Source organism: Haematobia irritans, chromosome 1, assembly GCF_050003625.1.
Source record: "Haematobia irritans isolate KBUSLIRL chromosome 1, ASM5000362v1, whole genome shotgun sequence".
In the NCBI taxonomy this organism is placed as follows: Eukaryota; Metazoa; Arthropoda; class Insecta; order Diptera; family Muscidae; genus Haematobia; species Haematobia irritans.
The window spans coordinates 253,978,487-253,995,741 of NC_134397.1; the positions used below are offsets into that span (position 1 = coordinate 253,978,487).

General features: G+C 22.4%; 1 protein-coding gene across 3 annotated transcripts in view; it reads right to left on the minus strand.

The window, feature by feature from the left end:
• Positions 1–2,423: 2,423 nt before the first annotated feature.
• how (protein held out wings) overlaps positions 2,424–17,255 on the minus strand; it is a 183,648-nt gene continuing 168,816 nt past the window's right edge. Inside the window, exon 8 of one of the 3 annotated variants that reach the window (XM_075289898.1) lies at positions 2,424–3,027. In XM_075289898.1, coding sequence (XP_075146013.1) covers positions 2,927–3,027 — 101 coding nt within the window. In that variant the 3' untranslated portion in view covers positions 2,424–2,926. Of the gene's footprint in view, positions 3,031–14,917; positions 15,155–17,255 lie in introns of those variants that run through there. The other 2 variants (XM_075289888.1, XM_075289907.1) reach the window with 2 other exon arrangements.

Genomic DNA, 17,255 nt, shown 5'->3' on the forward strand with positions numbered 1-17,255 from the left:
TTTATTTCTATAGAAAATTTTGTTTGTATAAAAATTTTTTTCAAAATTTATTTTTATAGAAATTTATTTTTATACAAATTTTTGACAACATTTTATTTCTATCGAAAATTTTGTTAAAATTTTATTCCTATAAAAAAATTGTCAAAATGTTATTTCTACCCAAAATTTTGTTAAAATTTTATTTCTATAGAAAGTTTTGTCAAAATTTATTTTTATAGAAATTGTTGATAAAATTTTATTTCTATAGAAATTTTTGACAAAATTTTATTTCTATAGAAAATTTTCTCAAAATTTAATTTCTATAGAAAATTTTGTAAAATTTTTATTTCTATAGAATTTTTTGTGCACACAAAAATAATCTGATTTTATCACGAAATCAATTGATCCAATTAATTTTTTATTTGAAATGTCTTCAATCACAGGAATGATAGTATCTATAAAAAAAATTAATTGATATTATTAATTTTTGTGATTGATTTATGTTTCAATTAAAAAATTTTGTTTATTGAATTAAATTTTTAATTAAATACCCAGCAAAAAAAGCGTCGCCAAAAAAGTTGTGAAAATGTTCTTCTTGGATCCGGAAGTGGTGCAAACTTGGCGCAGAAGCGACGATTTTAACATGGGCTTGTCATAGGACGCATGTCCATCATTTCAACAGACGTTGCACTGAATTTTCATCACTTCTTGAGGTGTGATGCGAATCCAGTGATTTGGATGTGAATAAAGAAATTTTGTGATATTTTGTGATATTTTGATGAATAAATAATTTTTAAAATTTTTTTATGATTTTTAATGCATTTTAACGCTTGTCTGGAACCTTTGACATCAAATATTTTCACAAATTCGCAATTTTTCTAGAAAGGATTTTGCATATTTTTCGGAAAAAATTTTAATAATGTGCACTATTTTATTAATTTTTAATTTGTTTTTAACCCATTTGAAATAATAAAATTTTAAATTTTCCATTAGAAATGTGAAAAAAGCGAGTTATAAAAAATTGACTCATATGAACTTCCTGTGCAGTTAAAATAAAGAACATCTTTAGGAAAAAATTTTTGGAAGTGCTTTTAAAGTTGTGCCTTAAGAAGAACTTCCAAATTTTTTTGCTGGGTATATTAAATCAAGTATTTTTTAATGTTCAATTAAAACTGTGTTTGATGCTATCATTTTCATGATTGTAGACATTTCAATTAAAAAATCAATTCTATCAATTAATTTCGTGATTGAATCAGAAAAAAAAATTTTTTTGTATGTTAGCGTGATTTCACCAGGCAGACGAACATGGCTAAATCTACACAGAATTTCACCACGACCAAAAATTTTGAAACCAATATATCGATGCGTTATAAACTTAATGACAATGCTGGTTTATCGTCATCCTATTTGTATCGTCCACACAAAAATATTAAAATTAATAACAATTCGCTTATACATATAGATTTGATTTAAATATAAATCTTAAATATCATGGGTTCGCTTCAAGAGAGTACAAAATTAAATCTTTTTTTGGTATTTTTTTTTAATATAAAAAAATAATAATACTATAAAATTAATGTGATATTAGCATTTCCTTTTATGACTTGGGCTGTAGGAGTTTTTTCTTTTGTGTTTTCTTTGTCACTTCTGTACAAATAAAATTAACCTTTATTTTCGCTTGTTGCTAAAGTGTACAAAAAATTTCTAAATTAATAAATTTAAAACAATTTCTTATTTTAAATTTATAAATTGCAAAAAAAAAAAAATAAAATACAAAGATTCATCTAATAATATAACATATATAACATATTTGTTTGTTTGTTTGTTTGTTTGATTGTTTTGTGTACGTATGTATGTTCTGTTTTGATATCCTGTATGTGTATATATGTATGTGTAGGCATATATATATAAAAAAAACATGGACATTTATATGATACAAAAATTTTACAAAAAAAAAAATAAACTTAACTAAAATTAATTCTATAAACTTTGTTTCATTATATTCTATAAAACTCTTATAAATTTTTATTTTTATAATTTCTTTTTCTCAACATCAGGGAGTTTTCGTTTCTCACGAAGATTTTTTTTTTCGCTAACAAAAACATTTTGCAAAGGCACAAGTCAACATTGAAACAATTGTGTATAAAAAAAGCTTATTTTATATATTTATATAAAAAATCAGAGGAGTTTTTTTTAAGAGTATATCTCCTATTACAAAGAGAGAGAGAGAGAGAGAGAGAGAGAGAAATTCACTGGTTGGTTTTCTTTGTTGCTTTTTTGGACAAGAAGAAATATAAAAGTTTCTTTTTCATAATGGCTTTATATACTTAGTTTTTTTTTTAGATTAAACAATAATAATAGAATAATTATAAGCATAATAATAATTATAAAAATTTATATAGAAAAACACAACTAACCTGTTTAAGCTGTAATTTTGTTTTGTAAAAAAAGGAAAACATTCATTTTTGAGAGACACACAGAGAGATAGAATGCAAATTAGCCATCGGATATCAGAGCAGAGGTTGACATTAACAATACTTAAGGAGGGGCCCCAGCTGCAGGGCTCAGACAGACGGCTATAATTTTGGTGTTGATATTTCTTTTGTTACTTTTTTTTGAATTGATAAATTTGTTCGTTTTTTCTTTGCAATATTTAAGACAATTGTTTTTTTTTTTTTTGTTTTGATAAAAGAAAAAATTATAACACTTTCGTTTTTAAAAATTAAATTTAAATAATTAGAATCCTTCTTCATAGATTTCTTGTTAGGTTTCTCGGGATGCTAAAGAGTTGAAGGGGTTTGAGAGAATTTCGGAAATGTAAGTTTTTTTTTTCGATTTCGAAGAAAAACTTAACTCGTTTTCATTTGTTTATGCCCTCTTTATCTCATATCATCTGCAAGATTTGCTTATATATATTTTTTTTGTTTTGCATTCTTTAAGTTTCTTTTCAATTGATCTCAATAAAGCCCGGCTTTGCTGGGACCCCAACTGCTGCTCTCTGATAAGGATGCTCACGAGTAGCCGCCAAACGTCGTGGTTTAATGGCTCCTACTAAAATATACACACATATACATATAATTATTACAATTATTTCCATATGTCAAATTAAATATATATTTAACAATAATTTATAAATATTTTAATAGTGATAATGAAAAAAAAAACTTCAAATTTTTGTGAGAATTTTCTCTTGCATAAAAATTACAAAAAAAACATCAATTTAATTACTTGGCTACTACAACTACTAATGATAAGGATTTAGCTGATTTACTCTGGTTCAACTTGGTAGATGACATTAAAGAAGGATACGTTTTGGTGTAAAGGGGTCGGGTTTGTAGGTGTAAGAAGAAAATATTGAATTTTATTTCCATTATTTCACAAATTCTTTGGAATGAAACGGCTTTGTTCTGTTTTGAAAACCAATTTAGAAAAAAAGTGATTTTTATTTTTTTTTCTTCTAGCCTTATTGGGAGATATTTCTTTTTCCGATTTTTAAATGCTAAATTTATTTAAGAAAAAAAAAAATACTAATAATTAGATATCTTACATAATATTATCGAGATAGATAGATTTACTTAAAAATATTATAAATCTTAATATAATTACATATTGTTTTTTGTATTTTGTCTTCCTATTGGTTTGTTTGTATTCTCTGGACCTTTGACTAGTACTATTTTCAATAATTATTGCTGATCTGATGTATTGTAGAGACAAGAAAATTAAAAGTTTATGGACGGATTGAAAAGAAAATATAGTTTTTTTTTTTCAATATGTAATTATTCGATATTTTCAAAGTGATAGAGGAAAATTTATTCTTAAAAAAATCCATCTCTTAGTTAAATATTAAAGGCAAATGGCACTAATTATTATACAGAATTTAAAAAAAAAATCTAATTAAATTAAACCATAAAAATAATTTTATTTCAAAATATTTTTTTTATTATGCAAAAGCAATTTATCAAAACTGGGCCCTTCACAATCTATCTACTCAATGGGATAGCCATTGTTTCCCCTCAATATAGAGGTTTTTTTATAGGCTGGGAGCGTTTACTATTTCGAAAATCCTTGTAAATAAAAAAAACTTTCAAACAGTCGGTAAAACAGTTAGCGGGATGATAACAACAGATTTCTTTTTGGCTCTTGAATAAAAATATAATTTGGTGGCCGAATACCATGAATGCTATTTTTTTTATAATACAAAAGCAATTTATCAAAACTGGGCCATTCACATCATATCTACTCAATGGGATACCCATAGTTTCTCCGCAATATAGAGGTTTTTATAGGCTGGGGGCGGTTACTATGCCGAAAATCCTTGTAAATGGTTTGTAAATAAAAAATATTTCAAACAGTCGGTAAAATAGTTTTTTATGCTAACAACAGATTTCTTTTTGCTTTTGAATAAAAATATAAATTGGTGGCCGAATACCATGAACTCTATTATTTATCGTGAAATGTTAAGGCACTTCCATAATTAAATTAAACCAAAAAAAGTAATTTTATTTCAAAACTATTTTTCATATTATGCAAATCAATGTATCAAAACTGGGCCCTTCACAATCTATCTACTCAATGGGATAGCCATGGTTTCCCCTCAATATAGAGATTTTTTATAGGCTGGGGGCGGTTACTATGCCGAAAATCCTTGTAAATGGTCTGTAAACAAAAAACTTTAAAACAGTCGGTAAAACAGTTAGCGGGATGCTTTTTTTATGATAACAACAGATTTCTTTTTGGCTTTTGAATAAAAATATAAATTGGTGGCCGAATACCATGAACTCTATTATTTATCGTGAAATGTTAAGGCACTTCCATAATTAAATTAAACCAAAAAAAGTAATTTTATTTCAAAACTATTTTTCTTATTATGCAAAATCAATGTATCAAAACTGGGCCCTTCACAATCTATCTACTCAATGGGATGGCCATTGTTTCCCCTCAATATAGAGGTTTTTTATAGGCTGGGGGCGGTTACTATGCCGAAAATCCTTGTAAACAAAAAAACTTTCGAACAGTCGGTAAAACAGTTAGCGGGATGTTTTTTTTATGATAACAACAGATTTCTTTTTGGCTTTTGGATAAAAATGTAAATTGGTGGCCGTATGCCATGAACTCTATTATTTGTCGTGAGATGTTAAGGCACTTCCATAATTAAATTAAACAATAAAAATAATTTTATTTCAAAATATTTTTTTTTATTATGCAAAAGTATTTTATCAAAAATGGGCCATTCACAATCTATCTACTCAATGGGATAGCCATTGGTTCCCCTCAATATAGGGCCTTTTTATAGGCTCGGGGGCGTTTGCTATTTCGAAAATCCTTGTAAATGGTTTGTAAATAAAAAACTTTCAAACAGTCGGTAAAACAGTTGACAGAAAGTAAGCATACGTTAGTCGGTAATGCAGTTGCTTTAATCTTTGCCAGCTTGAGAATATTGGTATAGGATTCTCGAAAAGCATCGGTAAATAGTGAGTGGCGGATATGGTATATGCGCGGTGATATCGCGTATTTTTTAAAAAAATACTTTTAAATGGACAATTTTGGAATTTGTCAAAATTTGTAATTGTTTATATATATTTTTAAAAATAAAAAAATTTGTGAATTTAATTCTGGAAACACAATGCATCTGAATAAAGTAGACATAAACTAGTCGGTAATGCAGTTACTTTAATCTTTGCTAGCTTGAGAATATTGGTGTAGGATTCTCGAAAGGCATCGGTAAATAGTAAGTGGTGGATATGGTATATGCGCAGTGATGTCGCGTATTTTTAAAAAATACTTTTGAATGGGCAATTCAAATTTTCTAATTTTTATATATATTTAAAAAAAAATAAATAAAAATTAAATTTGTAAATTTAATTCTGGAAATTCAATGCATCTGAATAAAGTAGACATAAACTAGTCGGTAATTCAGTTTCTTTAATCTTTGATAGCTTGAGAATATTGGTGTAGGATTCTCGAAAGACATCGGTAAATAGTGAGTGGCGGATATGGTATATGCGCAGTGATATCGCGTATTTTTAAAAAATACTTTTAAATGGACAATTTTGGACTTGGTAAAATTTTCTAATTTTATATATCTATATTAAAAAAATAAAAATTAATTTTGTAAATTTAATTCTGGAAACTCATTGCATCTGAATAAAGTAGACATAAACTAGTCAGTAATGCAGTTTCTTAAATCTTTGCTAGCTTGATTCTGCATCTGTAAATAGTGTGCGATGGATACGGGCGGTCAAATTTTTTCAAACATAAATTTAATTGGGCTTTGTCAACATTTGTAATTAAAAAAAATATTTAAAAAAAAATAATAAAATAATTTAAAACTCAATCAAACAAAATATCAATTACTTCAATTTATCTTTTTTAAATTTAACGATATAAATTTAATGAGCAGTATGTGAAATCCAACAACATTTAAACTTATTACAAGGTTGGTTTCGTTTTTTAATTTTAATATTTAAAAAAATGTCTGTATAAAAAGGCCTTTTGGTGGATTTGTTTGTTACAAATTTCTTTTTTTTCTATTTTTGTCAAATATTTTCTCAGTGTAACCCTATCATAATTTACCTCTATTGAATGTTACTTATACTTAAAATAAAAATATTGCAAAATACATAAATTTAAAAATAATAATTAATAATTTAGCACCTTTTTAGATTCATATTAAAGTCGTATTTAAATCTAACTGAGAACCTATCATTTGTGGAAACAGCTCAAAGGGACCATGGGGACATAATGAAACGTCAAGAGGACCAGATCAGATAGAGTATATCCCAATATTTACTTATATTGAAAAATACTTTGAATTGTATTATAGATGATAAATTGCATAGAGGATTCAAATATTACGCCCAAAAACAGTAAAAATACGAATTTTCCATTTTGAACGGATTTGCTTGTTACGAAAGACACTTACTTTTTACGAAACGAAATAATTGAAAAAATTGAATGTTGATGCTGACATATTTTTTAGCGGACAGAAACCGATCTATGTGTTATATGAGTAGCAGCCACATCGTCTTCAAACTTTTGTGTGGAGAAAAAAATTGTAAAAATAACAAATAGAAAAACATTTTTCTAAATATAGAAATTGCTTTAAATCAATATAACAACAATTGTTTCTTGTTAACATAATTATAAATTAGAGCTTTTGAATGATTGTTTTCTCAACGTTTTGGCAGTCAATAAAAAATGGAGCCATTTTTTAACATATTTGGTTTATATCCTTATATATGTCCCATTGTAGCTGTATACACAATAAAACATGTAAATTATATAAAAAATAAATAAATATAAAAAAACAATAATAATTACTTTCATAAATGTATTTCTGTTCGGTATATTTTTTGTTTTCTTGGTAAAAGCTCTGAGCTCTGTTAATAGGTACTTCCTACAATCAATGACTTTTAATTGAATAGAGTTTGGTTGGTGTGTTCACATATATGGGTATCGGGTTGAGTTTTTTTTGTTTTTAATAAACATGGCACAAATTGGAAAATTCAAACGGGTTCCTTACAACTACTACAACAACAAAATAACTAATTATCTATTTATTTGTTCCTCTAAGGAGACTAAAACTACTATGACAAAATATTGTAAGGTGGGAAGTGTTTTAAGTTAATATGGCCATTTTGATATTTACTAGGAGGAAGTAAAATGAATTTGGAATTTTGATTTTTTTTTTTTTGAAAAATTTAAAGTCGCTTTACGGACTATTTAGAATAAAAAAAAATTGTCTATATAATTCCCTTGATTTTCAAAAAGAACTAAGATTTTTTTGGGATTTTTGTTTGGTTTGAGGTTTGGAAGATGAATTTTAGAAGATATTTATTATATTTAATTTAATTTAAAAGGGTTTTGTTTTTTTTTTACTTAGACGAATGAAGCTTGTGTGACAAAGAAGTGCCTAAAAGTATGCAACATTTTTGTGTGTATTTTTTTTTTTTTTTTCAATGAAGAGTCAAGAGAACGATTGCCACTACTGGTAGAATTCTACCAAAAATGGTAGATTTTTTACTGTTTGGTAGAATTCTTAATGTTTTGGTAGATTTTGCACATAATCCCAATTTCTCTATAGAAATAAAATTTTGACAAATTTTTCTATAGAAATAAAATTTTGACAAATTTTTTATAGAAATAAAATTTTGACAAAATTTTTCTATAGAAATAAAATTTTGACAAAATTTTTCTATAGAAATAAAATTTTGACAAAATTTTCTATAGATATAAAATTTCGACAAAATTTTCTATAGATATAAAATTTTGACAAAATTTTCTATAGAATTAAATTTTTAACAAAATTTTCAATAGAAATAAAATGTTCACAAATTTTCTATAGATATACAATTTTGACAAAATTTTCTACAGAAATACAATTTTGAGAAATGTTTCTATATTTCTATAGAAATCAAATATTGAAAAACTTTTCTATAGAAATAAAATATTGACAAAATTTTCTATAGATATAAAATTTTGACATACTTTTCTATTGAAATAAAATTTTGGCAAAATTTTCTACTGAAATAAAATTTTGACAAAATTGTCCATAGAAATAAAATATTGACAAAATTTTCTATAGAAAAAAAAAATTATTTTGTCAATTTTTTTTTTTTCTAAAATTTTGATAAAATTTTCTATAGAAATAAAATTTTAAAAAAATTTTCTATAGATAAAAAATTTTGACAAAATTTTCTATAGATATAACATTTTGACAAAATTTTCTACTGAAATAAAATTTTGACAAATTTTTTTTTTGGAAATAAAATTTTGAAAAAATTTCTATAGATAAATAAAATTTTGACAAAATTTTCTATAGAAATAAAATGTTAACACAATATTCTATAGAAATAAAATGTTAACACAATATTCTATAGAAATAAAATGTTAACACAATTTTCCACAGAAATAAAATTTTAACAAAATTTTCTATAGAAATAGAATGTTGATAAAATCTTCGATAGAAATAAAATGTTGGCAAAATTTTCAATAAAAATAAAATTTTATTTTTAAATAAAATTTTGACAAAATTTTCTATTGAAATAAAATTTTGACAAAATTTTCTATAGATATAAAATTTTGACAAAATTTTCTATGGATATAAAATTTTGACACAATTTTCTATTTAAATAAAATTTTGAAAAAAATTTCTATAGAAATAAAATTTTGACAAAATTTTCTATAGAAATAAAATTTTGACAAAATTGTCTATAGATATAAAATTTTGATAAAATTTTCTATAGATATACAATTTTGACAAAATTTTCTACAGATATCAATTTTGACAAAATTTTCTACAGATATCAATTTTGACAAAATTTTCTGTATAAATAAAATTTTTTTGTTTGGTAGTTTTTTGGTAGAGTTTTCTCTAAATTGTGGTAAATTATTTTGACACAATTTTCTATTTAAATAAAATTTTGAAAAAATTTTCTATAGAAATAAAATGTGGATAAAATTTTCTATAGAAATAAAATGTTGGCAAAATTTTCAATAAAAATAAAATTTTATTTCTAGATAAAAGTTTGACAACATTTTCTATAGATATAAAATTTTGACAAAATTTTCTATTGAAATAAAATTTTGACAAAATTTTCTATGGAAATCAAATGTTGACAAAATTTTCTATAGAAATAAAATTTTGACAAAATTTTATATAGAAATGAAATTTTGATAAAATTTTCTATAGATATAAAATTTTGACAATATAGAAATACAATTTTAAAAAAATTTTCTATAGAAATAAAATGTTGACACAATTTTCTATAGAAATAAAATTTTGACAAAATTTCCTATTGAAATAAAATTTTGACAAAATTTTCTATGGAAATCAAATGTTGACAAAATTTTCTATAGAAATAAAATGGTAACACAATATTCTATAGAAATAAAATGTTAACACAATATTCTATAGAAATAAAATGTTAACACAATTTTCCATAGAAATAAAATTTTGACAAAAATTTCTATAGAAATAAAATTTGGACAAAATTTTCTATAGAAATAAAATTTTGACAAAATTTTCTATAGATATAAAATTTTGACAAAATTTTCTATAGATATACAATTTTGACAAAATTTTCTATAGATATACAATTTTGACAAAATTTTCTATAGATATAAAATTTTGACAAAATTTTCTATAGATATAAAATTTTGACAAAATTTTCTATAGAAATAAAATTTTGACAAAATTTTCTATAGATATAAATTTTGACAAAATTTTCTATAGATATAAATTTTGACAAAATTTTCTATAGATATAAAATTTTAACAAAATTTTCTATAGAAATAAAATTTTGACAAAATTTTCTATAGAAATAAAATTTTGACAAAATTGTCTATAGATATAAAATTTTGACAAAATTTTCTATAGATATACAATTTTGACAAAATTTTCTACAGATATCAATTTTGACAAAATTTTCTACAGATATCAATTTTGACAAAATTTTCTGTATAAATAAAATTTTTTTGTTTGGTAGTTTTTTGGTAGAGTTTTCTCTAAATTGTGGTAAATTATTTTGACACAATTTTCTATTTAAATAAAATTTTGAAAAAATTTTCTATAGAAATAAAATGTGGATAACATTTTCTATAGAAATAAAATGTTGGCAAAATTTTCAATAAAAATAAAATTTTATTTCTAGATAAAAGTTTGACAACATTTTCTATAGATATAAAATTTTGACAAAATTTTCTATTGAAATAAAATTTTGACAAAATTTTCTATGGAAATCAAATGTTGACAAAATTTTCTATAGAAATAAAATTTTGACAAAATTTTATATAGAAATGAAATTTTGATAAAATTTTCTATAGATATAAAATTTTGACAATATAGAAATACAATTTTAAAAAAATTTTCTATAGAAATAAAATGTTGACACAATTTTCTATAGAAATAAAATTTTGACAAAATTTCCTATTGAAATAAAATTTTGACAAAATTTTCTATGGAAATCAAATGTTGACAAAATTTTCTATAGAAATAAAATGGTAACACAATATTCTATAGAAATAAAATGTTAACACAATATTCTATAGAAATAAAATGTTAACACAATTTTCCATAGAAATAAAATTTTGACAAAAATTTCTATAGAAATAAAATTTGGACAAAATTTTCTATAGAAATAAAATTTTGACAAAATTTTCTATAGATATAAAATTTTGACAAAATTTTCTATAGATATACAATTTTGACAAAATTTTCTATAGATATACAATTTTGACAAAATTTTCTATAGATATAAAATTTTGACAAAATTTTCTATAGATATAAAATTTTGACAAAATTTTCTATAGAAATAAAATTTTGACAAAATTTTCTATAGATATAAATTTTGACAAAATTTTCTATAGATATAAATTTTGACAAAATTTTCTATAGATATAAAATTTTAACAAAATTTTCTATAGAAATAAAATTTTGACAAAATTTTCTATAGAAATAAAATTTTGACAAAATTGTCTATAGATATAAAATTTTGACAAAATTTTCTATAGATATACAATTTTGACAAAATTTTCTACAGATATCAATTTTGACAAAATTTTCTACAGATATCAATTTTGACAAAATTTTCTGTATAAATAAAATTTTTTTGTTTGGTAGTTTTTTGGTAGAGTTTTCTCTAAATTGTGGTAAATTATTTTGACACAATTTTCTATTTAAATAAAATTTTGAAAAAATTTTCTATAGAAATAAAATGTGGATAAAATTTTCTATAGAAATAAAATGTTGGCAAAATTTTCAATAAAAATAAAATTTTATTTCTAGATAAAAGTTTGACAACATTTTCTATAGATATAAAATTTTGACAAAATTTTCTATTGAAATAAAATTTTGACAAAATTTTCTATGGAAATCAAATGTTGACAAAATTTTCTATAGAAATAAAATTTTGACAAAATTTTATATAGAAATGAAATTTTGATAAAATTTTCTATAGATATAAAATTTTGACAATATAGAAATACAATTTTAAAAAAAATTTTCTATAGAAATAAAATGTTGACACAATTTTCTATAGAAATAAAATTTTGACAAAATTTCCTATTGAAATAAAATATTGACAAAAATTTCTATGGAAATCAAATGTTGACAAAATTTTCTATAGAAATAAAATTTTGACAAAATTTTCTATAGAAATAAAATGGTAACACAATATTCTATAGAAATAAAATGTTAACACAATATTCTATAGAAATAAAATGTTAACACAATTTTCCATAGAAATAAAATTTTGACAAAAATTTCTATAGAAATAAAATTTGGACAAAATTTTCTATAGAAATAAAATTTTGACAAAATTTTCTATAGATATAAAATTTTGACAAAATTTTCTATAGATATACAATTTTGACAAAATTTTCTACAGATATCAATTTTGACAAAATTTTCTACAGATATCAATTTTGACAAAATTTTCTGTATAAATAAAATTTTTTTGTTTGGTAGTTTTTTGGTAGAGTTTTCTCTAAATTGTGGTAAATTATTTTGACACAATTTTCTATTTAAATAAAATTTTGAAAAAATTTTCTATAGAAATAAAATGTGGATAAAATTTTCTATAGAAATAAAATGTTGGCAAAATTTTCAATAAAAATAAAATTTTATTTCTAGATAAAAGTTTGACAACATTTTCTATAGATATAAAATTTTGACAAAATTTTCTATTGAAATAAAATTTTGACAAAATTTTCTATGGAAATCAAATGTTGACAAAATTTTCTATAGAAATAAAATTTTGACAAAATTTTATATAGAAATGAAATTTTGATAAAATTTTCTATAGATATAAAATTTTGACAATATAGAAATACAATTTTAAAAAAAATTTTCTATAGAAATAAAATGTTGACACAATTTTCTATAGAAATAAAATTTTGACAAAATTTCCTATTGAAATAAAATATTGACAAAATTTTCTATGGAAATCAAATGTTGACAAAATTTTCTATAGAAATAAAATTTTGACAAAATTTTCTATAGAAATAAAATGGTAACACAATATTCTATAGAAATAAAATGTTAACACAATATTCTATAGAAATAAAATGTTAACACAATTTTCCATAGAAATAAAATTTTGACAAAAATTTCTATAGAAATAAAATTTGGACAAAATTTTCTATAGAAATAAAATTTTGACAAAATTTTCTATAGATATAAAATTTTGACAAAATTTTCTATAGATATACAATTTTGACAAAATTTTCTATAGATATAAAATTTTGACAAAATTTTCTATAGATATAAAATTTTGACAAAATTTTCTATAGATATAAAATTTTGACAAAATTTTTCTATAGATATAAATTTTGACAAAATTTTCTATAGATATAAATTTTGACAAAATTTTCTATAGATATAAAATTTTAACAAAATTTTCTATAGAAATAAAATTTTGACAAAATTTTCTATAGAAATAAAATGTTGAAAAAATTTTCTATAGAAATAAAATGTTGACAAAATTTTCTATATAAATAAAATTTTTTGTTTGGTAGTTTTTTTTGGCAGAGTTTTATCCAGATTGTAGTAAATTATTTTTAGCTCGATTGGCAACCGTGGTCAAGAGAAGATTTTATATGAAGCCAATTTTAGCGTAAATTCAACTTTTTAGGGGACTGACAGCACTGTGCATTTGTTGCATATTTTATATTTGAATTCCAATTTTGTTGACTATTATTTAAGATTAAAAGACACTGCTGGTATGTATTTTTTTTTTTTTTTTTGAAGACTTTACGTTTTAAAATTCGAGACAAACGAAATACCTTTATATCAAATAGTATATGATATAAAGATATTTCCATATGATATACAGTTGGAGATAATTTATAATTATTTAACCCTAAATGAAAGATGAAAGTGAACTTCGTTTACCAAAAATCTTTAAAACAAAAAACGAAAAAAATTTGAATTTTTACTCCCTCCACTGGTGTATCAATAATTCTATTATACTTTGAGACGGTCTATGGCGATGCTTAGAGGAATAAAATACATAAAATAAAATAGCTTAGAAATTACCCATTACCTCAAAGATCTAACAATGTAATAACTATTATATAATACTAGATATAAAAAAAATCTGTATTGATATCTCAAGGCCCATAACATATTGATTTCGAAACAAAAGTACTACCGAAATTATTTTGTGTCTATGTTTATGACATGCTATGGATTTAACATAACAATACGAATACAGAGAGTAGGTATTTTATATATAAGAGAGATATATAGAGAGACATAGAGTGTCTTATATATTACAATAAACATATGAAAGCTTTTTAAATACTTAATTCCTTAAAAAAAAAAGATATTGGAGTTTAGAACCTCTTAACTATAGAAAAAATCTTAGGGCATAATGTTAAAACTATATATTAAATAATTCATATATATATAAACACATACAAGGTTTCATTTTTTCCAAAGAAATATGGGTTTTCAATATTTTTTTTTAACTAGAATATACTCATTTTTTGTTTCGTATATGAAAAAAAACAGTAAAATAAAATAAGAAAAAGTAATAGAATAGGAAAGTATAGAAGTAGAAGAAAATAAAACGAAATCTTAAAAAAGAATAATTTAAAATATTTGGAAAAAAATATCTCTAAAGCATTTGAATAACAAAAAAATAAAAATCACTTTTTTCTATATGTCGTCACGTTTCGAAATCAAAAATTTTTATCTTTGAAGGATATATAGATTTTAGTCTTAAATTAAAAATATCTTTATAGTATTTTTATTTATGGTATAACTGTTTCTATTTTCCTTTTCTAAATAGCTATAATATTTTTTTTATATATTTGAGTTTACGAGCAATAATTTCATAAAAATTTATTATAATGGCTTTTGTTTTTAAATAGACTGGAAAATACTAAAAAATACTAATCCCTTGTGTATTGAGAAAGTTGTAGCGAAAAAACTGTGTTTCAGCTATTGATAGGTTTTTTGTTTTGTTTATTTTCTAATATAGTTTTTATTTTAACTATAATTGTGTTGAAATGGGAGAAAATATTTATGTGGTTGGTTTGTTTGTTTTTTTTTTTTCTTCTTGTATTTGTTTGGTAGATCAACAAAAAATTATTAATAATTATAAATAAATCTTTTTTTAATCTAATTGAAATCTATTTCAAAAGACGGAGCCGGCATGCAAATATCGACCAACTGCAAAAATGTTTACAACACAAAAATTGGTTGGATGGGGGGGGAAAACAAAAAAAAAGAAAATAATAATAATCAACATCAGTAAATCATAGATAATTAAACATTAGAATAGATAACGAGATTTTTTTTTGGTTTGTTTATTTTAGGCTTATATAGGGGTGAGGAGTTAACATTTTAGTTTGATTTCTAGAATATTGCCTTTTAGCCAATTATTTTATATATATGAGATTATGGCATAAAATAAAACCTTAGAAAGCTTGCCCTTTTGTTTTAATAATAAGCCTGGTTAAAAGGTGCTATTTTTTCAATGTCTATTGTGATTGATTAAAAATCATGAAGTTGAAGTTGTTTGTTTTAATAATAAGCCTGGTTAAAAGGTGCTATTTTTTCAATGTCTATTGTGATTGATTAAAAATCATGAAGTTGAAGTTGATAAGTAGTAGTAGTAGTAGTAGATGTTGAAGTATTAATGATTGATTCCTTTATATTCGATAATGATTTTCTATATTTTTAATTAAGAAAAATTATCATATAAAATTCAAGAAAATTTTAAAAATTAAAAACCAAAATTATTATAAGAAAAATAACGCAATAAATAAAAAAATAAATACACATTATTATGTGGTCATGGCACTAATGTCTGTTAAAATGAAATATTAAAAAATGTAAAAAATCCATAAAAAAATAAAATAAAAACATTTAACAAAACTATATATTTTTAAATAAATAAAATATTTAAATATTAATAATAATTAAATATATATATTGGGTGAAAAACTGACTAAATTCCAGAGTTCATATAACATCTGCAGGCCTATTCCGAGAAGAAAAGAAAAACCGATTTTAGATTTGGTTTGATTGAAAAAATTTCTACAAAGTTCATTGGTAGTAATCATATTATTTTATAATTAAAAAAATATTAATGAATATATTTTTTTGTTTAAATGCCACCCATGCATGTAAAACAACTATTTCTACACACACAAAAAATATTTTTTAGCTTCAATAACGAATTTAATTGACCCAAAAAGTTAATTGAAAGTCAATTAGGAAATTAATTGATCCCATTAAAAAATTGATTCTATTATTTTATTATTTTTTTTTTTTTATTATTATTTTTGTGATTGATTTTTTTCTATTAAAAAATTCGTTTAATCAATTAAGTTTTTAATTGATTATTTTTTAAATTTTTAAATTAAAAATTTAATTCGAATTTTTTTGTGCGTATATAATTTTTTTAAAAATAATAAAAAATTGATTAAAAAATATTAATTTTTGTGCTTGGTTTTTGTTTCAATTAAACAATTCGTTAAATCAATTAAATTTTTAATTGAATATTTTTTAAAGCTCAATTAAAAATTTAATTTGAAAATTTTTCATGAATTGTTTTTTTTTCGAAAATAAATTTTTCAAAAATAAGAAAAAAAATGTATTTATTTAAAATTCAGTTTTTTTCTATTTTCTAAAGTTATTCATAGTAGCAAAAAAAACAATATTATTCCAAAATTAGCTTGTTTTTACATAGAGTCACCATAAAATTTTTTAATAAATTAAATTAAAAAAAAAAATTAGCAAAACTGACGTTGTTTCACATATTGAGAAATTCGATTTTTTATTTAAAAAAAAGACATTCTTCCTTTTTAAAATTTGGAATCAGGATTTTTGATTTTTTAAATTATTTGTGTCTACAATATTTTAAAAATTTAAAGTCGTTTTATCGACTTTAAATTAAACCAAGTAAGTAAAGTCTAAAGTCGGGCGGGGCCGACTATATTATACCCTTCACCACTATGTAAACCAACATTTGTGTTACCATCTCAACTACTTCAAATTTGCTGGGAGCTATATTTTCAGATACAATTACTTATAATGGAGACAATTTTTCGTACTTCTACAAAATCTCTAGAATTGGCTAACGCTATCCAGTTAATTGGAAGAAAATCCCATAGAAAATGTGTCTAAAATATGAAACAGTCTACCATATTTCCCCAACTCTGGTGTACGTATATATGGGAACTATATATAATCTGAACCGATTTTAAATAAATTTGACATGCATAGTTCGAATACACACAAAAAAATTTCACGAAAATTTTTCCAA